General features: G+C 39.4%; 2 protein-coding genes across 4 annotated transcripts in view; one reads left to right on the forward strand and one right to left on the reverse strand.

Annotated features, from left to right (window-relative positions):
- LOC311056845 (uncharacterized protein) overlaps positions 1-11,602 on the forward strand; it is a 37,590-nt gene extending 25,988 nt beyond the window's left edge. For all 3 annotated transcript variants that reach the window (XM_084073682.1, XM_084073683.1, XM_084073684.1), the window contains one exon: positions 11,124-11,602. In XM_084073682.1, the coding sequence (XP_083929808.1) occupies positions 11,124-11,227 (104 nt within the window). In that variant the 3' untranslated portion in view covers positions 11,228-11,602. The remainder of the gene's footprint in view (positions 1-11,123) is intronic.
- Positions 11,603-11,746: 144 nt separating this feature from the next.
- sms (spermine synthase) lies at positions 11,747-27,711 on the reverse strand. The gene is made up of 11 exons (XM_084073685.1): positions 27,484-27,711; positions 23,972-24,092; positions 22,984-23,071; positions 21,556-21,620; positions 21,259-21,434; positions 20,219-20,375; positions 18,207-18,294; positions 17,691-17,805; positions 16,307-16,386; positions 15,660-15,775; positions 11,747-13,583 (listed from the first exon to the last, which is right to left on the reverse strand). Exons 1-11 carry the CDS (start codon positions 27,527-27,529, stop codon positions 13,553-13,555), a joined length of 1,083 nt encoding a protein of 360 aa, XP_083929811.1. The 5' UTR covers positions 27,530-27,711; the 3' UTR covers positions 11,747-13,552.
- Between the last annotated feature and the right edge of the window lie 216 nt (positions 27,712-27,927).

A 27,927-nucleotide genomic window follows, 5' to 3' on the forward strand; every position in this document is an offset into this window, starting at 1 on the left:
TTTAAAAGTTCAGAGATTTAGAATGGAGGCGGATGGAAGGTTAGCGTTAGGGTATAGGGACCTCAAAAAAACACGTTCACCTAGAAACTCCATTCACAGTTCAAAAATTCCACCTTACTGTGGACATGCATGCTTGGGATTTTTTCTTTTGAAATCATTTGTAGTTTTGGAGATATTTAACTTTAAGCGCCCCATTCATTGTCGATGCGGCAATGGACATTTAAAGGCAGGCTTACAACTACATACTTACGCCTAGTAACCTCATTCATACTTTAAAATGTTCGTCTTACTCTGGACATGTTTGCCTGAAAAGGAATCTTTGAAATGTTGCATAGTTTTAGAATTGTACTCCTTTAAAAGTTCAGAGATTTAGAATGGAGGCGGATGGAAGGTTTTGGGACCTAAAAAAAACTCTTTCACCTAGAAACTCCATTCACAGTCCAAAAATTCCCCCTTACTGTGGACATGCATCCTTGAGATGTTTTACCTTGTAAAGATTTGTAGTTTTTGAAATATTTAACTTTAAGCGCCTAATGCATTGTCAATGGCAATGGATATTTAAAGGGAAAAGGGTACAAAGTTTTCGAGGCTAAGTTAACAGAACAAGTCAGAACCTTTGTGGTGCAGTGGTTTAGTTACAGGACCTGCAACCAGAAGGTTACCGGTTCAAATCCAACCAGGACAGGTTTCCAACAAATACCTGACTCTTGCACCTTTATCTGATCTTTCACTGAAGAGCGTGTAAGACACCATAGAAAGTATGTACCATGATGGAGCAGTGGTTAAGATTCAGGCCTTACACACTGAAGGTCCTGAGTTCAAATCTCGCAAGGACATCTTTCTAACTTTTACCTGGGGCTTTTACCTTTATATAATCTTTCAGACAAATTCCACGCAAGTCAACAGAACATGTAAGGACCTCTGTGGTGCAGTGGTTTAGATACAGGACTTGCAACCAGAAGATTCCTGGTTCAAATCCAACTGGCACACTTTTTTTTTCTTTCCCAAGACTCAAGACCCAAAAGAGTCTTGAGTCGAACCAATTACTCCCGCGGAGACATCAAATTTCTCTTTTGGGCCTTGAGTCCCAAGACTCAAGGCCCAAAAGAGAAATTTGATGTCTCCGCGGGAGTAATTGGTTCGACTTAAGACCCAAAAGAAGGTGAACTGACTGTAATGATTCAAAATGTCATATATAGAATAGAAACCCCATTCAAACTTTAAAATGTTCATCTTACTGTGGACATGTTTGCCTGAAAAGGAATCTTTGAAATGTTTAATAGTTTTAGAATTGTACTCCTTTAAAAGTTCCGAGATTTATAATGGAGGTCGATGGACGAATTTGGGACCTCAAAAAAACACTTTCACCTAGAAACTCCATTCACAGTTCAAAAATTCCACCTTACTGTGGACATGCATGCTTGAGATTTTTTCTTTTGAAATCATTTGTAGTTTTGGAGATATTTAACTTTAAGCGCCCCATTCATTGTCGATGCGGCAATGGACATTTAAAGGCAGGCTTACAACTACATACTTACGTCTAGTAACCTCATTCATACTTTAAAATGTTGATCTTACTCTGGACACGTTTGCCTGAAAAAGAATCTTTGAAATGTTGCATAGTTTTAGAATTGTACTCCTTTAAAAGTTCAGAGATTTAGAATGGAGGCGGATGGAAGGTTAGGGTTAGGGTATAGGGACCTCAAAAAAACACGTTCACCAGGAAACTCCATTCACAGTTCAAAAATTCCACCTTACTGTGGACATGCATGCTTGAGATTTTTTCTTTTGAAATCATTTGTAGTTTTGGAGATATTTAACTTTAAGCGCCCCATTCATTGTCGATGCGGTAATGGACATTTAAAGGCAGGCTTACAACTACATACTTACGTCTAGTAACCTCATTCATACTTTAAAATGTTGATCTTACTCTGGACATGTTTGCCTGAAAAGGAATCTTTGAAATGTTGCATAGTTTTAGAATTGTACTCCTTTAAAAGTTCAGAGATTTAGAATGGAGGCGGATGGAAGGTTAAGGTTAGGGTATAGGGACCTCAAAAAAACACGTTCACCTAGAAACTCCATTCACAGTCCAAAAATTCCCCCTTACTGTGGACATGCATCCTTGAGATGTTTTACCTTGTAAAGATTTGTAGTTTTTGAAATATTTAACTTTAAGCGCCTAATGCATTGTCAATGGCAATGGATATTTAAAGGGAAAAGGGTACAAAGTTTTCGAGGCTAAGTTAACAGAACAAGTCAGAACCTCTGTGGTGCAGTGGTTTAGTTACAGGACCTGCAACCAGAAGGTTACCGGTTCAAATCCAACCAGGACAGGTTTCCAACAAATACCTGACTCTTGCACCTTTATCTGATCTTTCACTGAAGAGCGTGTAAGACACCATAGAAAGTATGTACCATGATGGAGCAGTGGTTAAGATTCAGGCCTTACACACTGAAGGTCCTGAGTTCAAATCTCGCAAGGACATCTTTCTAACTTTTACCTGGGGCTTTTACCTTTATATAATCTTTCAGATAAATTCCACGCAAGTCAACAGAACATGTAAGGACCTCTGTGGTGCAGTGGTTTAGATACAGGACTTGCAACCAGAAGATTCCTGGTTCAAATCCAACTGGCACACTTTTTTTTTCTTTCCCAAGACTCAAGACCCAAAAGAGTCTCGAGTCGAACCAATTACTCCCGCGGAGACATCAAATTTCTCTTTTGGGCCTTGAGTCCCAAGACTCAAGGCCCAAAAGAGAAATTTGATGTCTCCGCGGGAGTAATTGGTTCGACTTAAGACCCAAAAGAAGGTGAACTGACTGTAATGATTCAAAATGTCATATATAGAATAGAAACCCCATTCAAACTTTAAAATGTTCATCTTACTGTGGACATGTTTGCCTGAAAGGGAATCTTTGAAATGTTTAATAGTTTTAGAATTGTACTCCTTTAAAAGTTCAGAGATTTATAATGGAGGTCGATGGACGAATTTGGGACCTCAAAAAAACACTTTCACCTAGAAACTCCATTCACAGTTCAAAAATTCCACCTTACTGTGGACATGCATGCTTGAGATTTTTTCTTTTGAAATCATTTGTAGTTTTGGAGATATTTAACTTTAAGCGCCCCATTCATTGTCGATGCGGCAATGGACATTTAAAGGCAGGCTTACAACTACATACTTACGCCTAGTAACCTCATTCATACTTTAAAATGTTGATCTTACTCTGGACATGTTTGCCTGAAAAGGAATCTTTGAAATGTTGCATAGTTTTAGAATTGTACTCCTTTAAAAGTTCAGAGATTTAGAATGGAGGCGGATGGAATCTTTGAAATTAAACATTTCAAAGATTCCTTTTCAGGCAAACATGTCCAGAGTAAGATGAACATTTTAAAGTATGAATGAGGTTACTAGGCGTAAGTATGTAGTTGTAAGCCTGCCTTTAAATGTCCATTGCCGCATCGACAATGAATGGGGCGCTTAAAGTTAAATATCTCCAAAACTACAAATGATTTCAAAAGAAAAAATCTCAAGCATGCATGTCCACAGTAAGATGGAATTTTTGAACTGTGAATGGAGTTTGTAGGTGAATGTGTTTTTTTGAGGTCCCTATACCCTAACCCTAACCTTCCATCCGCCTCCATTCTAAATCTCTGAACTTTTAAAGGAGTACAATTCTAAAACTATGCAACATTTCAAAGATTCCTTTTCAGGCAAACATGTCCAGAGTAAGATCAACATTTTAAAGTATGAATGAGGTTACTAGACGTAAGTATGTAGTTGTAAGCCTGCCTTTAAATGTCCATTGCCGCATCGACAATGAATGGGGCGCTTAAAGTTAAATATCTCCAAAACTACAAATGATTTCAAAAGAAAAAATCTCAAGCATGCATGTCCACAGTAAGGTGGAATTTTTGAACTGTGAATGGAGTTTCTAGGTGAACGTGTTTTTTTGAGGTCCCTATACCCTAACCCTAACCTTCCATCCGCCTCCATTCTAAATCTCTGAACTTTTAAAGGAGTACAATTCTAAAACTATGCAACATTTCAAAGATTCTTTTTCAGGCAAACATGTCCAGAGTAAGATCAACATTTTAAAGTATGAATGAGGTTACTAGACGTAAGTATGTAGTTGTAAGCCTGCCTTTAAATGTCCATTGCCGCATCGACAATGAATGGGGCGCTTAAAGTTAAATATCTCCAAAACTACAAATGATTTCAAAAGAAAAAATCTCAAGCATGCATGTCCACAGTAAGGTGGAATTTTTGAACTGTGAATGGAGTTTCTAGGTGAACGTGTTTTTTTGAGGTCCCTATACCCTAACCCTAACCTTCCATCCGCCTCCATTCTAAATCTCTGAACTTTTAAAGGAGTACAATTCTAAAACTATGCAACATTTCAAAGATTCCTTTTCAGGCAAACATGTCCAGAGTAAGATCAACATTTTAAAGTATGAATGAGGTTACTAGACGTAAGTATGTAGTTGTAAGCCTGCCTTTAAATGTCCATTGCCGCATCGACAATGAATGGGGCGCTTAAAGTTAAATATCTCCAAAACTACAAATGATTTCAAAAGAAAAAATCTCAAGCATGCATGTCCACAGTAAGGTTGAATTTTTGAACTGTGAATGGAGTTTCCTGGTGAACGTGTTTTTTTGAGGTCCCAAATTCGTCCATCGACCTCCATTATAAATCTCTGAACTTTTAAAGGAGTACAATTCTAAAACTATTAAACATTTCAAAGATTCCCTTTCAGGCAAACATGTCCACAGTAAGATGAACATTTTAAAGTTTGAATGGGGTTTCTATTCTATATATGACATTTTGAATCATTACAGTCAGTTCACCTTCTTTTGGGTCTTGAGTCGAACCAATTACTCCCGCAGAGACATCAAATTTCTCTTTTGGGCCTTGAGTCTTGGGACTCAAGGCCCAAAAGAGAAATTTGATGTCTCCGCGGGAGTAATTGGTTCGACTCAAGACTCTTTTGGGTCTTGAGTCTTGGGAAAGAAAAAAAAAGTGTGCCAGTTGGATTTGAACCAGGAATCTTCTGGTTGCAAGTCCTGTATCTAAACCACTGCACCACAGAGGTTCTTACATGTTCTGTTGACTTGCGTGGAATTTGTCTGAAAGATTATATAAAGGTAAAAGCCCCAGGTAAAAGTTAGAAAGATGTCCTTGCGAGATTTGAACTCAGGACCTTCAGTGTGTAAGGCCTGAATCTTAACCACTGCTCCATCATGGTACATACTTTCTATGGTGTCTTACACGCTCTTCAGTGAAAGATCAGATAAAGGTGCAAGAGTCAGGTATTTGTTGGAAACCTGTCCTGGTTGGATTTGAACCGGTAACCTTCTGGTTGCAGGTCCTGTAACTAAACCACTACACCACAGAGGTTCTGACTTGTTCTGTTAACTTAGCCTCCAAAACTTTGTACCCTTTTCCCTTTAAATATCCATTGCCATTGACAATGCATTAGGCGCTTCAAGTTAAATATTTCAAAAACTACAAATCTTTACAAGGTAAAACATCTCAAGGATGCATGTCCACAGCAAGGGGGAATTTTTGGACTGTGAATGGAGTTTCTAGGTGAAAGAGTTTTTTTGAGGTCCCAAAACCTTCCATCCGCCTCCATTCTAAATCTCTGAACTTTTAAAGGAGTACAATTCTAAAACTATGCAACATTTCAAAGATTCCTTTTCAGGCAAACATGTCCAGAGTAAGATGAACATTTTAAAGTATGAATGAGGTTACTAGGCGTAAGTATGTAGTTGTAAGCCTGCCTTTAAATGTCCATTGCCGCATCGACAATGAATGGGGCGCTTAAAGTTAAATATCTCCAAAACTACAAATGATTTCAAAAGAAAAAATCTCAAGCATGCATGTCCACAGTAAGGTGGAATTTTTGAACTGTGAATGGAGTTTCTAGGTGAACGTGTTTTTTTGAGGTCCCTATACCCTAACCCTAACCTTCCATCCGCCTCCATTCTAAATCTCTGAACTTTTAAAGGAATACAATTCTAAAACTATGCAACATTTCAAAGATTCCTTTTCAGGCAAACATGTCCAGAGTAAGATCAACATTTTAAAGTATGAATGAGGTTACTAGACGTAAGTATGTAGTTGTAAGCCTGCCTTTAAATGTCCATTGCCGCATCGACAATGAATGGGGCGCTTAAAGTTAAATATCTCCAAAACTACAAATGATTTCAAAAGAAAAAATCTCAAGCATGCATGTCCACAGTAAGGTGGAATTTTTGAACTGTGAATGGAGTTTCCTGGTGAACATGTTTTTTTGAGGTCCCTATACCCTAACCCTAACCTTCCATCCGCCTCCATTCTAAATCTCTGAACTTTTAAAGGAGTACAATTCTAAAACTATGCAACATTTCAAAGATTCTTTTTCAGGCAAACATGTCCAGAGTAAGATCAACATTTTAAAGTATGAATGAGGTTACTAGACGTAAGTATGTAGTTGTAAGCCTGCCTTTAAATGTCCATTGCCGCATCGACAATGAATGGGGCGCTTAAAGTTAAATATCTCCAAAACTACAAATGATTTCAAAAGAAAAAATCTCAAGCATGCATGTCCACAGTAAGGTGGAATCTTTGAACTGTGAATGGAGTTTCTAGGTGAAAGTGTTTTTTTGAGGTCCCAAATTCGTCCATCGACCTCCATTATAAATCTCTGAACTTTTAAAGGAGTACAATTCTAAAACTATTAAACATTTCAAAGATTCCCTTTCAGGCAAACATGTCCACAGTAAGATGAACATGAATGGGGTTTCTATTCTATATATGACATTTTGAAGCATTACAGTCAGTTCACCTTCTTTTGGGTCTTGAGTCGAACCAATTACTCCCGCAGAGACATCAAATTTCTCTTTTGGGCCTTGAGTCTTGGGACTCAAGGCCCAAAAGAGAAATTTGATGTCTCCGCGGGAGTAATTGGTTCGACTCAAGACTCTTTTGGGTCTTGAGTCTTGGGAAAGAAAAAAAAAGTGTGCCAGTTGGATTTGAACCAGGAATATTCTGGTTGCAAGTACTGTATCTAAACCACTGCACCACAGAGGTCCTTACATGTTCTGTTGACTTGCGTGGAATTTGTCTGAAAGATTATATAAAGGTACAAGCCCCAGGTAAAAGTTAGAAAGATGTCCTTCCGAGATTTGAACTCAGGACCTTCAGTGTGTAAGGCCTGAATCTTAACCACTGCTCCATCATGGTACATACTTTCTATGGTGTCTTACAAGCTGTTCAGTGAAAGATCAGATAAAGGTGCAAGAGTCAGAGGGTGCAGTACGTTAGTCCGACAGCGCATTCGTCCGACAGCGCAGCTCTCCGACGTTTCCAATACTAAACCCGAACCAAACCCGCACCCTAACCCTAACCGCAAGCGGATGCCACATAGTCGGAGAAAAGGTCTGTCGGATTAACGCATGCCTCCCAGAATCAGGTATTTGTTGGAAACCTGTCCTGGTTAGATTTGAACCAGTAACCTTCTGGTTGCAGGTCCTGTATCTAAACCACTGCACCACAGAGGTTCTGACTTGTTCTGTTAACTTAGCCTCCAAAACTTTGTACCCTTTTCCCTTTAAATATCCATTGCCATTGACAATGCATTAGGCGCTTAAAGTTAAATATTAAAAAAATTACAAATCATTTCAAAGTAAAACATCTCAAGGATGCATGTCCACAGTAAGGGGGAATTTTTGAACTGTGAATGGAGTTTCTAGGTGAAAGTGTTTTTTTGAGGTCCCAAAACCTTCCATCCGCCTCCATTCTAAATCTCTGAACTTTTAAAGGAGTACAATTCTAAAACTATGCAACATTTCAAAGATTCCTTTTCAGGCAAACATGTCCAGAGTAAGATGAACATTTTAAAGTATGAATGAGGTTACTAGGCGTAAGTATGTAGTTGTAAGCCTGCCTTTAAATGTCCATTGCCGCATCGACAATTAATGGGGCGCTTAAAGTTAAATATCTCCCAAACTATAAATGATTTCCCCCAAAAAAAATCTCAAGCATGCATGTCCACAGTAAGGTGGAATTTTTGAACTGTGAATGGAGTTTCTAGGTGAAAGTGTTTTTTTGAGGTCCCAAATTCGTCCATCGACCTCCATTATAAATCTCTGAACTTTTAAAGGAGTACAATTCTAAAACTATTAAACATTTCAAAGATTCCCTTTCAGGCAAACATGTCCACAGTAAGATGAACATTTTAAAGTTTGAATGGGGTTTCTATTCTATATATGACATTTTGAATCATTACAGTCAGTTCACCTTCTTTTGGGTCTTGAGTCGAACCAATTACTCCCGCGGAGACATCAAATTTCTCTTTTGGGCCTTGAGTCTTAGGACTCAAGGCCCAAAAGAGAAATTTGATGTACCCGCGGGAGTAATTGGTTCGACTCAAGACTCTTTTGGGTCTTGAGTCTTGGGACTCAAGACTCAAATCCTGGAAATGGCAAATCAGCATGTGTCTGTCTCCCTGGGGTCTAGTGCTAATAGGGATAGACTCCTGTGTTCTTGGCTGTTGCTGACAATAAGCCCACTTGTAAAGTGCATGAGCCAAATGCCAAATTAATTTGGTGGAATGACCCATCACGTTCACGTATTGTCAATGTACAAAGGTCAGTGTGCTTGATTAGCTTTGTTGGAAGAGCTCTTGACTTCAGACCACAAGGTCATGGGATTGAATCCCAGCACAGGAACCTTGGCATCTGAGCAGTCTGGCTCCTACGGGTCTACTATCTTTTTTCGCCTTTATCATAAAGGTTGCTGGACATAATAGCACAAAACCAAACACTTTCATGAGGAGGAGAAGCTATCAAAGGTTTATTTCTGAAGTATTATGTGACTCATTCCTAATACATTGTAATATCAAATACATTGTAGAAAATGAGAGACATGACGCTTTATTAGCAAGACAGTATTTATTATATTATTCCTCATTTTGCTGGTTTCCCCTGAAACCCCTTTACTGTTACAGAGTACAACTGCCTTAGAATCACTGCTGATGATGTGGCCAACTGGCCATAGCTGAATGGTTAAAGAGCCTGCCTGTCAAGCCATAAATCCCAGGTTCAATCCCAGGCCTCAGCAATGTGTCAAAGTGTCCCTGAACAAGACACATAAAAGAATAGTTCACCCAAAAAAGACTTATTTTCTATCAATTACACACTCCATGAAGCCTTGAATTCTTGGAGATTTTTTAAAGTCCTGAAAAAATAAACAAGACTTGTGCAACAAAAACCGGCAAGACACACCATCTCCGGTTTACTTCCCTTATACTTATCTGCATAGTCTCGCATCTCGCGTAGCTATCTGCGTGAAGTGGGCGGATGCCTTTTTAGGAGACCGGAAGCAGGTTGGGTCTTGAGTCTTGGGACTCATGACCCAAAAGAGAAATTTGATGTCTCCCCGGTAGCCGGGACCCAAGCCTCAAGACTCTTGAACTAAAAAGTTTGTGAACTACTGCGAAAACAGTGGTTTTCAACCTTTTTCATGCCAAGGACCCCTAAATTGATATACATTTGGCCGCGGACCCCCATCTGAAAATGTTTTGTGCCAGGGACCCCCAGAAGCAAAGATTTTAGTTAAAAATGTTCGCTTTAAAAATGTAGATATATTTCAACGATATGAACACATTTTCAAGATTAAAAAAAAATAGCAGATCTACAAGCTCATAGCGCGGCACTCGTGTCAATAGGCCCCTGGGTAGTTATATATGTATCTTGTTTGAAATGACCAGTGATGGTACCACCATGGCATGGTATAGCACATTTTAGGCATTGCAGTAGGGGTGTCACGAAAATCGATCAAAGTAAAGAAAAATAATCTGTCAATAAAAATGTGTGAGAATCGTGACATTAAAATGTGACAAGAGCTTGAATGGCACATGCTGTTTGATGTGAAGAGTGCACACTGCAGTTAAAATATGAGCCACTATATGGCAGGAGAGGACTTTACAACAAGAGCTTAAGTTTCCTCACCTGCAAAAAGTCACAAATTTGAGGACTTCAAATTTGTCATCAAATCAAAAAAAGACTTGGACTTGAATGCCAAAGACTAAGGTTTTGACAACCCCAATGGCTTGATTTGAGCCATATCTTGACTTGAGACTTCAAGTCAAGTCACATGACATAGTATACTACATCTTTTTTTCCCCCAACATACTGTAGTAGGCATTTATGGCACATTTGCATAACATAATTATCGGATGACATGTTTTGTTAGAAATGGGTTTATATCAACATAATATAGTAAGACAAATGTTGGCCACATTACTCCAGGCTCCACTACGGTAGCTCCCCTTCCCTTGTAGGGGAGTGAAAGTGTAATTTAGAGAAATACATTATAGAGTACAGAAGTCCTGACGTCACTAGTTCATCCCCAGGTTCGTAAAGTAATTTCGCTATGGAGAATAACATTGGCTCATCTTAGAATCGTCTCATATAAGAATTGTGGTCCAAAAATACTGTCTCGGTGATATTGTCAGGGAGGAGGTTCTGTATCGTTTATGACAGTCAGTCACTTATATTTGATACAGCCTGTTTCTGGCGAAAATGTAACTAATTCGGCGGAAGTAACATTATCGTTTTCTCACCGTCAGTTGATGCTTCATATCCATAAGAGTAAAACCGCCAGGGTCATTTGTTTATTTTTGGAACACAGTTCTTATTTGACGCGATATTAAATACGTCTATGGGAATTCAGAATGGGGGTGGAAAACCGCGAACCAGGTAGACAAACCTAGGATGTGTAAGTTATGTCAGACTTCAGTGCTCTATGGAGTCATGGTATTAAGTATTACTGGTATGAATCCAAATTATTTATTTTAACACAGTTCACTAGAAACAGTATAACAGAATTAAAAGGACGAAACAATTAATTTTAAATAATTTATTTGTGGGATTTTCATTCAGAGATGCAAATGTATAAAAAAAACAAGCTTTAGTAGTGGTGTTCAAAGAATAACCGCTGTTTTATTGAAATGTGCTGGTACCTTGCTGTTAAGAGCCAACATCAAAATATGTATTACTTTCTACTGGTGAACATTTTTTAGAAAGAACCGTACTGTAATAATGAATGTAAAACTCTGTGCCCCACTGCAGGTAATCCAATTGACGACAGAGCAATCACAGCCAATGAAGAGCCCCGTTCAGACGTCATCCTCAATGAGATCAACAGTCAGTACAGAAACCAGCAAACGCCTTAACCACTCGAAACCTAGCGCCCCTATTCTATGGGGCGAACATTCTGCGAAAATAGGCGTTTTCAAGCTCACAACACATCGCAAAGCAACACGTTAGGAGCTTGTAGATCACTTATTTTTGGGAAATAGACTGATGTAATCTGAGGTTGTTGTATTTTTACATAACATTATTTGCATGATTATTCGGAACTGACTGAAGCAGGAGTCATGGAAATAGCTTGATTTATGTATATTCAGTACTATTGTGTCCTTGAGCTAAGCTAGGCAATTGTTTACATAAGATGTTTTGTATTTGTCTTCCAGTGATAATCTAATGTACATCTCTGTTCTATGAGGTGACATAATTAACGACCATTACCAGTCCCTCTCTTTGTAAATACCTCCTGAACGCATATTTCTGTTACGTTATGAAATAAAATTTCCATGAGTTTCAAACTTACTACACTGTATCAGTGATTCAAATTCTGATGCGAACATTCTGCATTGCATTGTTGTTTAAAACGTACATGACATACAATTAACTGTTGCAGACCGTGTTGAATTATTCAAGTCAAGACATTGGTTTCCAACTCTTTGTTTTAGTTTTTAGTTGCAGGTGGCCACTGCTTAACAAAAGTTACTTTTATTTTAAAGCGGGGCAAAATAAGCATTCGGTGAACTGTCAAATAAATAAATGTAACAAAAGCAACACAATGTTCATCAAAGGCATGAATGTGGTCTGTATCTATGCAAGCAACATTCACTTCTTTTTTTCCATTCATGTCCTTTACAGTACATCCACCCAATAAAGTTTTAGAAAAGTCAAAACCCAATATGTAAAAACAAAATCCAGCAGGAGAAACTAAGAAGGTGCTATATAATAATAATTAAAAAATGTCACATAAAAGCGATACAAGCACCAAAGAAAGATCCTTTTCCCTTTTAAAACATTTTTGGACTTTTAGCATTTAAGCCTGATTTATACTTATTCTAGTCGTGCACGTGAATCAACGCACCAAAAATAGCTGATCAATCTCACACCTCGTCGCACTGCGACATCTTGTGAGCTTGCAGATCGGCTATTTTCGGTGCGGACACCCACACACGACAAGTATAACACAGGCTTTAAAAGTCTCAGTGGTAGGGATGGGACGATACACAATATTGTTATCGGAATCAATTAATTTTTGCCTAGTTTCATATCCGGTCTAGAGAGAAATGGCAGATACGGAAACAGTCCGTCTGAATCCATTTTAATTTTGTAGTAGGCGGGCTCTCAACAGGCTAGCACTATCTACATTTAGAATCCAGGCTTCCATACTTGTACTACACGAGGTTACCATGACTGAAGAAGCTTATCCTCTACAACTAAATTGGACGTGTTGAAATACTCTGGATTCAATACTAAAGGTATATGTAATGTGTCCCGCGTAACCTCAACACTGTGTCCGGTAATCAACATCAACGCATCTCCATTATAACCACCCAGCTCTGTTTGACAAACTGCAGGCACAGATCCAACATTACAGTAAGTTAAGTCTACTTAATGCAACAATGACTAATGTTGACGTTTAATGTTCCCTACATTATGATATTGCGTTAAACTGTATATGAATGTGATGAAACACATTTAGCTTCATGGCTAACATAGTAGCCATTAGCCTTGCGGCAATAAAGGCTTTTTAAAATATAATCTGCTCCTCCCTGCTTTATTTTGATCATCACAATGATATTGTGAATCTCAATTATTTTGGCCGCAATAACCGTGACATGACGTTTTCATATGGTCCCATCCCTACTCAATGGGCAGGGTCAAACTGCCTTTTACACATCCCGCAAAGCACCGAGAATCAAACCACACGCAAGCCAGTGACAGAAAATAAAAGTTAACAAAACAAAACAAAACCCAAACAAGCAATCAACTTGAACTGTGCTCAGGTTATGCTGGTCTCTACCACGCAAAAAGGAGCGGTGTATCTCGAGATTAAAAAAGTAAGGTAAAACCAAGGTAACAAATGTGTAAAAGTTACCCTACATCTCAGTGTATCAAATCAGTGACTTGCCAATCAGTCTTGAGAGCACATGCAGAAGAAAAAACAATCCAAGCCACACATTGGACAAAACGACAAAAGAAAATGAAAAAAAATAAAAAGGAAAAAATTACAATCTCTGAGGTTTGAACGAACACATACGATGATAAAACAAGACATCTAAAACAGGGTAGGAAGAAAGTTTTGACACAGATGGATACTAAAATCAGGGTCATCTCTCCCCGCAGTGCTACAGCTTACAAGGGGAAGGGATTTTCACATTCAGCAGGCAGGCGGGGGGAGGGTGGAGGGGATGGCTCTACTTCTTCCATACCGTGTAGAACACCCATCTGAGACATTGTATTAAGGAACAGATCATACTATAAAAACTTTAATATAGCATTTGTGCACATCCACTGCAAATCTTGCTCCAACAAATTGTTTGTAAATCCAACATTGGCCCCTTCTTCAGATGATAAAGGGTGAAAAGCAGCTTGAAAGATTACAAGTATGTGTTGCATTCAGTGCTTGGAAGTGGGATCCCACAGGTTCTGCGGGATCCGATGCAAATCTTGTGGGCGCAGGCAGTTTTTAAATACCTCACAAAATCCTGCAACGTCCGCATTTAACCGGATATTGGGCACCTGAAGCATGTTTGGTCGTGTGGGGAACGTTGTTCCCAACTGGTTATGTGCATAATGCATCTATTTAATAATCTACTGTAAGTCCAGCCGAGCCCACTGTGTCGCTGTCTGTGGTGCTGTAATGTCTGTCGCTGTATTAATTTTGTCTGTGAATTGCCAATGTTTGGGTTAAAACGAGTGAACTCTCTCTCACACAGAGCAGCTCCATGTGTGTACATGGGCACTGCCCGCAGTCAGTCTCGCTCTCTCGTGCGTGCGCTTATGCGGCACTAGACACTAATATTGCAGGTGTATGTGGGACTAAACAACCCTTACATTTTTGTTTTGCCGGTGGGAGCAGTGGTCAGAAATGTAAACATTGCGTCGCAGGCGGTAACCGTCAGAAATCCAGCGGGAGCGGGATTAAGTCCCACGGAGGGCTCTACTTGAAACTTTATTAGAATACAAACAAATCAGGAACTCTGTATGTTATCAGCAACCCACTCTGTATTAAATTTGCAGTAATTCATTTATGTCCCGAAATTTAAAAAAAATAATTGCCAAAATAAATGTACAATATATATTTTGACTAATTTATTTTAGATATAGGTTGGCCACTAAATAAAAGGTCTTTCATATGGGAATGTCAAAATAGATTTATATTTGACATAGCAAATATTTTATGAAATAGCAGTCAACAGGTATTAAGAGTACTGGGATATGGAAAATGGGAATAAGGAACGACTAGAATAAATGATGATAGTTCGAGTACGCCTACACAGTAAAATCCTTATATTTAACTCAAATTATTTTAGCAACTTAAAGCCATATGGAAGGTTTGTACAATATGACTGTATATGTTCCAAACATTTTCAGAAAAAATACATAGAATCAAACATTTAAAAAAAAAAGAAGAAATTCCATTGATTTAAAAAAGACCTTTTAAGAAGTAGTGAAACAAGCTCACAACGTGTCGCATTGGGACGCGTTGTGAGCGTGTAGATCTGCTATTTTCCCTAGTTTGGGTCACAGGGAGACATCAAATTTCTCTTTTGAGTCTCAAGCTAAAAGGTTTGGGAACCACTGCTATAGAGCCTCTGACAACTAAAAAATGTATTCAAGAAGTCCTTCATCCCAGTCAAGTGCCATCAATATTTTTAACTCTACAAGTGGCTGATGAGATTTAAGCCACAGACATTGACATGAACAGTTTTTCATGTGTAATAGGACTGTCCATGTGTTTACTAACTGCTTGTCTGCTTTTTATGCTGCCGTTTCTTGTTTTGGTGAGCCAAACTAAAATTTCCACCCGATTCATACCTGGTGCTCATGGGAAAACAAAAGAAAAAGTGCAGGTAACTCAGCTAAAAATAGTTGTACTGTTATTGCCCACTTCAACTACTGCATCTATTCATAAATAACCTTCTCCGGCATGTTAACTTGATTTGCCGGTTTGGGAAACTGCCTGACATACCTTTAACTTCAGAGAAAGAAATTATAGCCTCTTAAAATGTTGGAACATGCCAAACAGTCAATGTTTGCATTTTTTTTTTTGATTAATTGGACAGGCATAATGTGTTTACTATAATGCTTGTACATACAATTACCATTACGCAAGTGATAGCAATGTGTACAAAAGGCTCAAACGTCTAAAATGAATAGCGCCCAACCGATATATCGGCCAAACCATAACCTTTTGTACACATTTGTTATTCAAAATAATTTCAAGATTTTGCACTTCAGCACCAGACCCAGAAATGTTGGCACCCATCCGTAGGGCTCTTTAAAGAAAAAAAAGGATACAGCTCCATGTATGAGGGCACACACACCACCTCCTTGGAGAAGTCCACGGGACACGAGAGCCTTCCCAGCTGCTCCTCATAGAGACCAAGTGCCTCAGTTAGATTTGCACAGTTACCCTGACGACACAAAACACAAGGGAAAGAACCTTAGGGCACTGTTTCCACTGTTTGTTTGTTTTTCAAAAGATAAAAAAAAAAAAAGTTAAAAACAAAAAAGTCACAACTTTTCATCAATTAAAAACTATTCCAACATTTTTCAAAAGTATTTCATAAATAAAATAAAATCATTTCCATATATATATATTTTTTTTCTAATTATTGAAAATATTAGATCCACAAGCTCGCAACGTGGCGAAGACAACACGGTGAGAGCTTGTAGATTTGCTATTTTCAATAGTTTGGGTTGCGGGCAAACGTCTAATTTCTATTTTGGGTCTTTGAGCTAAAGAGTTTGGGAACCACTGCCTTCGGGGACATATCTGAGATCATAATCTGTATAGGGCAAAGAAAAAAGGCTGGCAGGCTTCCAAGCAATCAAATTCAAATGAAGTCTATTTATTTTTCATTTTATCATTTCATTTCCCACAACATTCCTACAGAATGATAAGAAGCCCTTTATCAGAGCCAAATGTTAAAGAAAGCATTTACCTGTGTGAAATATTTCCCACTGTGACGTAGTACTTTGATTGACAGGTCTAAGATGAGACGCAGGAACTCCCATGTGGAATCTAAACAGGTTTCACACATGAATAGAATCCAGAGAACTCAACAGAAAGCAACACTGCATTTGTAACAGGCCCACTTCCATTGCATTAACCCTTTAAGACCGGGAACGCATCTGTGTCATTTTAAGATTTCTTTGGCTCTATAAAAATAGCAGATATACAAGCTCGTAGCGCTACGAGCTTGTAGATCTGCTATTTTTTTTTTATTGTGAAAACGTGTGCAAATCTTTAGTTTGAATATATATATACTTTTTTAAAGCGAAAGTTTTTAACTCAAATATTTGCTTCTGGGGATTTTACAAATGTCTTCTATATCCTCGTTTTTTTTCCTAAAGTTCTTTTTTTTTTTTTTTTTTTACTTATGTTGCTATATTTTCAATGGTTTTCAAACTTTTTTCATGTCAAGGACCCCCAAAATAATATGTATTTGTCCGCGGACCCCCTCCCATCTAAAAAATATTTTGTTCCAGGGACCCCCAGAAGCAAAGATTTGAGTTAAAAATGTATATAAAAGATTTGCACACATTTTCAGGATTTTTCTAAAAAATAGCCCAAAGAAATCTTAAAATGACACAGATGCGTTCCCTTCCCGGCCTTAACGGGTTGGCTGTAAGTCATGAGAATTTCAATTCGATTTTTATTATAGTGGTTGTTCAGCCTATTTTTTCAATTACATTTTATTACAGTGCCTAATCACAACAAGTAATCTAATGACACTTTACATATAGAGCAAGTGTGTCCACACATACAATGACTTTGGCTTAGTAGGCTGATCTTTCCTTTCAATCAATATCACAAATAAATACAAATATAGAAAACTGTTCATTAAAGATAAGTAATCTGATGACAGTGAGCGATCAGGCAATTAAATTTATTTTGCTCATTGACGGTAGCATACAGAACACAGATAATCTCGGTCACATTTCCATAGGCGAGTACCAAACCAGCTTTATTTGCTGAAACAATTATTAACCCATTAAGACCTGGAACTGTGTCATTTTTAGATTTGAGCTAAAAAGCATTATTTTACACTTTGGGCTATTCAAAAAAAAATATTGTTTTAAAGCGAACATTTGTAACTCAAATCTTTGCTTCTGGGGGTCCCTGGAACTAAATATTTTGAGATGGGGGTCTGCGGCCAAATACATATAATTTTGGGGGTCCTTGACATGAAAAAGTTTGAGCACCACCGATATAGAAACATACGTTTTTTCAGAATACTGATTTAGAAGACATTTTGTAGAATCGGCTCCAGGTCTTAATGGGTTAAAGCTTTGAAACATCACTTATGCGTATAGCACACATACCCTCCTCCGGCGAGGTGGATATGGGGACCGCCGTCAGGTCGTTGATGACGTAATCGAACGTCCTCCCTTCCTGAACGTACTTCTTCAGCACAGGAACGCAATCCTCGACAAGGACCTGGCATTTATGACAAACACCATTTCACAGTTCACAACAAATATGTTCTTCCTTCAAAGTGTCACGAAACATCATCATCTACCTAGCAAGCTTACAACAGACGGTTAAAGTGAGGCCGATTCCCTCCAAAACAGCATAAATTGAATTGACTATTATTCCTTCTTTGCTTCCCGTCTCCCCCTACTGGTTAATGGAATGAACTGCAAGCTGTTGTATCCAAATTCACTCCAAAATCGTTTCCCTCTTCATTTTACTGTAGCTCTAATTTCAGCCCCACTCCCGCTCCTCCAGACTATGAATGGAACAGTTGGTCTAATCCATCCCAATATTCTCCGGATCATCAGCATTCATTCATTTTTATATTTGTCCACAGAACTTAATTACCTGAATTCCTGCCTCACCTGGTAACAGTCTCCATTCAGGTTGTCCAAGACATTCCCACAAGTCTTCCTCATGTAGGTTCTGCACCCGTCGATCACCATTTGGTCAATGTGCACGCTTTGTCAAGGCATTATAAACAAAAAACAATGTCTGGTCTAGATACATGGTATAACATAGCAATAAACATGGTAAAAGAGAACCACACATATTGTGATGTCTGAGGGTTGACCAAGTACAAGCAACTTACAAAGTCTTGCACCTCTGTCAAGCTGTGACTTCAAGCTTCCTGGAATGGCTTACATCCACCAGACCTCTAATAATACTGCGTTTCCACTTACCAGTCCCCGCACCGCACGCTTGTGCCGTCGTTTCCATATGCAAAGACCCGGGCCAAAGTGGCTCAGTGGGGCCGAAAAGGGTGCCGATTTTGGCCCCACTCCCAGAGCGGTCTGAGGCAGGCCAAACAGTGCCAAACCGGTGATGTGTAATGCTGCTTGCAACTGATTGGCTGTGGTCATGATGTTTCGGTCGACTAAAGCGAGGACTTTGCTCTCCCCCAGGACTTTTATTTTTTTGTATATATATTTTAAACTGGTTTTGCTGTTGCGGTTTTGTTAATATTTCTTGTTAATGAATTGTTTTATTAACAACATCCATTTCATTCCATTTTTACACTCTGGGTTTACAGACCAGTAAGGACCCATTTGGTTCGTACCGATAGCTGGAGTACTGCCTGCATGGGTGATTTGCATTTGGTGTACAGGACGATTGGACACTTATTTGCATTACATTGTTAGGCAAGAAGCAATGATCTCCACCTATGTACTTACATTACAAAAGGAGTGTCACTAACGAGGGTCTACACCAGTGGTTCTCAACCTTTTCAGGCCGCGACCCCCCAAAATAATCATATTTGAACTGGGGACCCCCCATTTTGTTTGACTCCGTTCCACAGATAAATATTGTGAAAATAGCCGATCTACAAGCTCACAACGCCGTGTGAGCTTGTAGATCGGCTATTTTCACAATTTTTGTCTCTTTCTTATATTATTTGACAATTTCGCCAATGTTTTATACTACCGTAAATTTCGGACTATAAGCCGCGACTTTTTTTCCCATTTTTCGATCCTGCGGCTTATATAACGGTGCGGCTTATCTATGGATTTTTATAGCTAACGGCCACTAGGGGACCTCCTAAATCTAGGGATTTTACACCCGCGGCTTATAGTCCAGTGCGGCTTATATATGTACAAATCATTCAATTTAGCTGCTGCGGCTTATATTCAGGTGCGGCTTATAGTGCGAAAATTACGGTAGTTTATTGATTATTTTTGTTGTTGTCTTTTTTAGGTCTTAAAAGTCCTTAAATTGTCACTTCACTATCATCTGGGGCCCCCCCAAAATCATGTGGGGCTCCCCCTGGGGGTCCCGACCCACATGTTGAGAACCACTGGTCTACACATAGCTGTGGATTTGAGAGGGGGGTACTATTGTGCTATGGACACGGGAGATATTTTGGGTGCTGGGTCGTGGGAGGCCATATGGTGCGGTGCTGCACTGCTATATATCAAAACTCAGCATTAGATTAGGGAGGTAAGGTACATGCTTAATTGCTTATAAACGCTAATACTCCAATTTCATATCACTTATTCACAATGACAGCAAATCATAGGTTACAGTGGACCATACTGCCATAAAAACATGCCACTGACTATTCAAAGCTTTGACCAAATCACCAAAGTTCAAAAAAATGAAATAATCACATCACCATCTTTTTCAATTGCTAACTCACCTACAGTATATAAAAGTCAATGTTAGCTAAACCTAATTGTGCCAGACCACTTGTGCCAGACCACTTGTATATCTGCTATTTTTTAATATATATATATAAAAAAGACACCAATGCTCAAGTCACCACACCTTATTCCAGTTGAGCAGTTGTTCTGGACCTTTAAACACACATGTTGAGAGAAATCCGGTACCCCCAGCACATGTCGAAAGGAATTTCAGTATCGCACAGCCCTGAAAGGATATCTCCACCATGGTGATCATCTTTGGCTTGAGCTTGACAACCTCGGCGAGGATCCCTCCATCACCACCTCCCAGTATCAGCACCTCCTTGCCGGCATAGTCCTCTTGTCCACCGCCCATGATGGCATGGGTGTATGCTAAATCACTTTCTGCCATATCTGGAACACAATGCGCAACAGTCAGGGGTCATCAACATGTCCGTACACAGACAAATTTGTCTGTGGGAAAGACTTGGCCTTGTCTGTGGAACATTTTAGATTTTCTTTTTTATACACACTTATTTTGATCATAATACCCAATTACTGAATGTCAAGAGTCTAGGTTTTCTTCAGAATATGTATGACACTGTACTAGTGTCACATAGTACTAGTGATTCTACACTAGTGGTGTTTAATTTGCAAGGACCCATAACAGGTCTGTAACTCTGAGTGTACAAATGGGACCGCATTTGGTTCCATTTGTACACTCTCAGAGTTACAGACCTGTTATGGTCATTCAGGGCTAGCTCTTTGTGTTTCTGATAATATTATTTTGTCCACTCATTTTGTATGTCTGTGGCAAAAATCAAATTTTGACAAAAATGTCCACCACAAGCCAGCATGGCGATGACCCCTGGCAACAGTACGTCACTGGCAGTCTAGCACATCAAATATTACTTTACCACATGAACCCCAGCATCCCTATTCTGGCCATGTCATAATAATAATAGGCGAAGATTCTGCAAAAACTGTTCCGACGATAATAGGCAAACATTTTGTGAAAATAGTCACGCTCACAATGCATTGCGGCGTGTTATGAGCTTGTAGGTCAGTTATTTTTGCTATTTGTCGTACTAAGTGGTTAATGATTTTTAGCCGTCAATTATCAGAAAATGACAGAGTTGGGTCACAAATATCCCACAGTAACTGTGCTAAACTTGATCATAAATATTAAACAAAATATCTTTGGCACCTCCCTTGCTCTTTAAAATCTGCTTAAATTTCACATTCATTTTTTGTAACCTGGCATTAGCCTTTCATTCAGTTATCACAGTATACTTACTAACGTCTCCGTTGAGGACTAGGATATTTCCAAACTGCTGAGAGTGCAAAATCTTTATGTTTTGGTATGCGGAATCTTTGTCATACACGACCCGGTCGATGTCATACTCCACCAGTCTGCCGTCAGCTGTGGGCCAGTACCGATCAACAGCTGAGCCCCGGGTGAGAGCTGGAAGCCTGGAGTGGGATTAGGAGAAGCCAAGCATACCACACCGTTAATCATTGCATCACGTATAAGGCAGGCGTGAGGTTGTCCACTGTCCACAATGTGTGTCAACAACATATCCCTCATGCTTACCTCTTGATCCTCCTGATATTGCCATTTAGGAGAATCTTTAGTTTCTTTTCCAGTGCATTTAAAAGCTGCGGAGAGATGACACACATCTTGTTCGTAACGCCACAAAGCTGTGTACAGATGAAATGTAGGAATGCCACTGGGGTGCAACAGTTAAACTAATACATGTAATTCATTATTTAAAAGAATCACATTGTTTCATTGACTGCGTATATATATATATATATATCGTCTCTGTCGGGCGAAAACCTCCAAAACTGTTACTTTTCAGGATTTCAATAAAAAAAATACCAGATCGACAAGCTCAAAACGTGTTGCTTTGCATCGCATTTTCAGCTTGTAGATCGGCTATTTTTGTGAGACACTGTAGTATGATCAAGTAGGGTGTTCATTTACGAAAAAAATCTAAAAGTTAACACATTCATTACCAGGTATTAATTCATTATTTCATCCGCCACTGCCAGTGGTTTTACCTTATTTTCAGTGTTTTTGACGATCCACAAAAAAAAAAATCAACCCGGATGTAAACAAATGATGTCTTGGTCAAAAGACCTGTCTCCTTTCCACCGGAAAAAAAACATTGTAACTAGTCCGTTCTGTAGTTATCGGCAGTTGAATATAGCTTGTTTTCACCAAAAACGCAATCTGGGAAAAGAATTCCGAGATAAATGTATTTTTATAAATCTGATAACATTGCTGTGGACCGGGTGCTTTTTTTTTTTTAAATGACGTCATTTCCAGCTCTATGCTTCTCTGGAAGTCAAGGCATCATTCATGGGTTGGCAAAGAGCGCCCTCTAGCTTAATCACTAAAAACACCATGATGAATATTACGTCTTTGGCAGTGAAGCGTTGGATTTGAGATGACGCAATATTATGTCCTTGGCAGTCACTGTATTAAAATATGGAGATAACAGGTTTCTGCCCGACAGCAACGATATAGTACATAAGATACTCACACACACACATAAAAAGTAATTGCTAGAATAATCTCTAAGAAAATAATCAATATTTGCAGCCCTGAATCATGCCACTTGCTATTGGATTCAAGCTGAGCCTCTACGCCACAGAGTGAGTGTTGCTCTGTTTCCAATCAAGGGAGGTTACGAGGAATGCTCTGGTAAACGGGTTGGTAAAGACACTGAAGCTTTGTGTTACATACTGGCTGCAGTGTGCAGTTTTTTCTACTTATGTCAGACATGTCAGACAGATTCAGGATAAGTGCTCGAAACGGCTCCCCTACCACAATCCCTACCCCTGTAAAGTGCACAGGAAATATTGACCACGATTGTCACACTTACTCGACTGATGGTGCCGTCTAAGCATGCTCTTTACTATAGACAGCAACTATATGGATGAAGCACAGTGCTTCGTCAAAGTTCTCTCGGGAACACAACACATCAAGAATCATGCGTCCCTGAGCATCACCTACATTGTCTACTTGTGCAATGTTGTCCTCGTCGTAACACTGCAGATCAATGGTAACCAACCCATGGGAGTGCACACGCAGAATAACAAACCTGGGAAGGAGATAGGGAAGGCGGGACGATGGAAAGAGAGGGAGTGAGTGAGAGCGATAGGGAGGGAGGGAGAGAGAGTAAGTATACAACTGGGCCAATATATCTTAAGCCCGAGTTATACTTGGTTATGCATCGTCTCGCACACCGAAAACAGCCAAACTACAAGCTCACAACATGCCACACTACAACGTTTTGTGAGCTTGTAGATCTGCTCAACTAACTAAAAATTAGTGGCATAGAGGGGCAATGCTTGAGATTGAAAAAGTTGCCAATACAGAGACCAGCTAGAGAGTATGTGGGCAGTTAATGGGATACAATGAGAAATGCCCTACCCTTTTCAAAACAGTTAGTCTCAAAGTGCCCTTGAGCAAGGCACTTGGTTAAGGCAGTGGCCAACGATAGAAACCTATGGTGGTACTGGGAGTCTGGAACACAACATTTATCTTTTAACAGCTGTGTGGAGCTATATTCACACGAGGCTTAGAGTAGCACAAAGCCCCACCAACTGTATTTACCACTCAATACAACAACAGGAAGTGCCAAAGCCCTTAGATCAAATACACAAAGCCTCTGCTCATCTGAACAGAGTGAGCAATTGTGTGAAGAGATGATACATTTAAATGGGGAATCAATAGTTTTCCTGAAGGGTATCTGAATGCAGGTGGCATTTTCACGGGTGAGCCCGTTTTCCTAAATTCCTTTCATAATTGTTTTCAGTCCTTGCATTTCATCGAAAAACCTGACGTGTTGTCAAAAGGCTTTTAGCAGGCATACAAGTATGACACAAAGGCATTCTGATTGAGAATGAGGAACATGGTGTGCATTAATTCAAAAGTTCAAACCGCAGCTGTGGCTACCATGCAAACTATGTGAATGACGATGAATCAAATTCATGCTTACCTGCCCTTTTTACCAAGGAAGGTAGCGAGGTATCCATGTCCCTCTGTGTCATGGACAGTTTCTGTCATTTCCTGCTCCTGGAATATGGATTGCAGACTACGGACTGTAGAGGGGCAGTCAGCTGAAAAATAGAATATGTACTGAAATATTAGCAAAGCAACTTAGAAATTAAACCATTTGCTGACCATTAATTCAGCTTCTTTCATGTTAAATAAAGTGCATACTGTTAAAATTATTATGATAGCATTAGAAAATGTTGTGAATTCTTTTTTTTTGTTTTAGAATAACAAAAATAATAATAAAGAATTGGTGAGACTAAATGGCCACCGTTATGTCCCCAGCGTGTGATGATGACTGACATTGGTCTACCAGAGAAATTGGCCACCTGTCAAGGTGCAAAACATCAGGTGCAAGCATTGACATCGGTGCCATAGACATAGAGCACACCACACCTACAGTGTGCAGAAGGTATGGTGAAGGTGTTTGGACACCAGAAGGCACTTTCCTCTTCTCTAGTATGAATACATGCAAGTCAGCAAAATATGAATGGCTCGCTCGCAGAATATGACAAAACGGAAGAAGCAGACTAGTGTGCACATTCAATCCATATCTGGTACAGATGCAGGACAAAACGAACAACACATACGTTTTAGCTCTCATAAACTTTATTATCTCTTAATTACTTACATTAAAAATAAACTTTACTACTACTGATTTACTACTTACACAGACAACCGTTGCATGATCCAGTGAGAGACCCACATGCCAATTAAACCAGCTAAAGTCACAGCTAAAATGTGCGTCTGTCACAGTCTGTTTCTAAAGGTGCCATTTGTGATGTGGTGTACAGGCACAAGCGAAACTCTCAATAAAAAACCCTGCGAGCCACAACATTTGATTGGTCAGAGGCAATCCATGCAGGGGGTTCAGGTTAGGCTCTGTTAGTATAATGGTTAAGTTTAGAGACACTGGTTTTGTAAGGTTGAAGAAGGTTAGGGTAAGGATCTGGGTTAGCATATAGTGTTTTATATCCGTTGATGATGTTGTATTTTGGTGTTATTTTTATGCTATGTTGATAAATTGAATACATAGGACCACAATGGAAAGTTGGAAACCAGTCCCCAGGACTTTTTTGTGTTATCCTTTTAGCCCCAAATGACTGAATGTACCTTGCGCTGTTCACATTTCTGTTTAATAAAGTATCAATCAATCAAGCTAACCAGCTACTGACAGCAGTGGTTACTACAGGACAGGCTAAAAGGTCATGCCGATAGGCACCAGGGTTAAACTTAAGTATGCCCGCATCATGCCAGGCTTGCAACAATACCATGCATATTTTCCATTAAAGATTGTCCTTCCTGCCCTTATACAACCAACAAATGAAATCTTGCGTGTGACGCTGAGTCAGTGGTTTAAGTGGCATAGAATAGGCTGTAGGAGGTCAATGGTTTAAAAGTGACATAAATCAAGCTATATATATATATATATATATATATATATATATATATATATATATATATAGCAGTGGTATAGATCAGGCTATGGTCAGTCAGTGGTTTAAGTGGCATACAGAACCTATAGCTGATGATCAACCTATTGGTTTAAGTTGCATATAGATCAGCCTATAGCTGGTCCAGTGGTTTAAGTCAGTGGTTTTCAACATTTTCAGACTGTTACCCCGAGAATAATCATATTTGGACTCAGGACCCCCTGACAAGCACTTGGAGTAGCAGGAGTTGAGGCATTACATTTTTTTCGACTTGGTTCCACAGATACATATTGTGAAAATAGCAGATCTACAAGCTCACAATGCCTCACGTTGTGAGCTTGTAGATCGGCTATTTAAAAAAAAAAAAAGCCTCTTTCTTATATTATTTGACAATGTGGCTAATGTTTGACCAGTTTTTATAGTATAGTTTGATTACTTTTGATGCAGTAATGGTCTTTTTCTTTCTCTCTATTTTTGGGGTATTAAAGGGGGCCTAAAAGTCCTTAAATTGTCATGTGGGGGACCTCCCTGGGGGTCCTGACCCACAGGTTGAGAACCACTGTCTTATACAACCAACAACCAAATGAAATCTTGCGTGTGAAGCTGACTCAGTGGATTAAGTGGCATAGATTAGGCTATAGGAGGTCAATGGTTTAAAAGTGACATAAATCAAGCTATATATATATATATATAGCTGATCAGTGGTATAGATCAGGCTATCGGTCTATGGTCAGTGGTTTGAGTGGCACACAGAACCTATAGCTGATATATTCTGTATGATCAACCTATTGGATTAAGTTGCATATAGATCAGCCTATATAGCTGGTCCAGTGGTTTACAAGTGGCACAGATCAGAGTTAGCTAACAGGATATAACCACAGGGCAGGCTAAAAGGTCATGCCTAGGTATCATGGGGGTTAAACTGCTGCTAGTGTGTTGCCCGCATGCCATGTCTCATCATGCAACACAACACCACGCTTTGTCCCATTTGTTTACAAACGAAAGCGGAGGTCGTTTGGACATAATAACACCCCTCAGATCACCAAAAACAACAAAACCGGCACGGTTCATTGATCCTACTGATCTGATCTGATCTTCAGAGCACAGGCAGCAGTGCTACTGGTCATTCAGAAGCAGGCAAGCTAGCATCAGCGTTAGCATCAGCGTTGCCATGTCCTCTTATTATAAGTGACTTTGGCCTTGTTTTTCCTGTTGTAAATATTGGTGGTTGTGTTTTTTTGGGCTAGTTTCTAAAGTGTAGTTGTTTTATTTGGGCTTGATTCCTAAATGTTGTTCATAAACCGGTGGTTCTCAAAACATTTTCATGGCAAGGACCCCCCCCCAATATTCAATTTTCGATTTTATATTCGATTTCCCCATTTTCATTTTCTGTGTGAAAATAGCAGCCATAGCTTGCTATGACATCAAATATGCCATAGCCTAGTCGTTTCTTTTAGGTTTGTTTTCATAGGGTAACAGCCAGGATAGGTGGGCACTAGGGACATCTGGGCACCTCGATGTAAAATTGGCCATTATGTCCAAAATTTAATAAAAGAAAAAAATGTATACATATTTGGAAAATATTTCTAAGTAAAGTAAAGTATATATGACTAGAACATGCTTAAACACTGGATATTATAATATTTCTACAATTGCTACAAAACCTGTATATCATTTTGGGGCATATACAAGAATTTGAAGGATAATAACATTCAGTCTGATAATGTACCGTGCATGTTCACATCCTGTATACTTTACATTACCTAAGACCATTTTTCAAATAATTAATCTTTTAACATTTTGGACAAAATAGCCAATTTTACATCGAGGTGCCCAGATGTCCCAATAAGTGCCCACCTATCCTGTTACCGTTTTCATAGACCTGGTTGCTCATTTCTTTCGCGAAACCTGGCAACACTGGTTAGCATCCGCGTTAGCATTGCGCTGTTCTGTTCACTCTGCTGCAGTGACAAGAGACCGTTCATTCAGTCACACATTCTGTTCTATAACAGTGGAAACTTACCTGGGCCAGAGAGGTTGAAGTCGAGGGTGTAATGTCGCAGTGCCATGATGTCTGGATACAGCCGACACTAGCCATGCCTGGTGACAGGCAGCCAGGGAGAGAATGGGGAGTTGTGTATGTATGTGTGTGTGTGTATGTGAATGTGTGCGCAGAGAGAGTCAATGCGTTGAATGCGGGGTCCGTCGCTGTAAGTGTGTGCGGCTGATTGTATGTGTTGTACCTACCAGAGCCGCTGTCGGCTGGATGGCTGGAGCGTAGGGCTGGAGGGCAGTGTTGCCAGGTTTTGAGAGAGAAACAAGCAACCAAGTCTATGAAAAGAAGCGAGCCCTTCGCCGCGATGCGACGCGTTGTGAGCTCAGTGGTTCTCAAACCTTTTCATGTTGGTGCAAGATAAGTCAGGGACTCCCCATAAGAGAAGATTTTTACGGCTCTAGCAGTGATTCA

The sequence above is a fragment of the Gymnoscopelus microlampas genome (assembly GCF_963454915.1).
Source record: "Gymnoscopelus microlampas genome assembly, chromosome: 12".
Classification (NCBI taxonomy): Eukaryota; Metazoa; Chordata; class Actinopteri; order Myctophiformes; family Myctophidae; genus Gymnoscopelus; species Gymnoscopelus microlampas.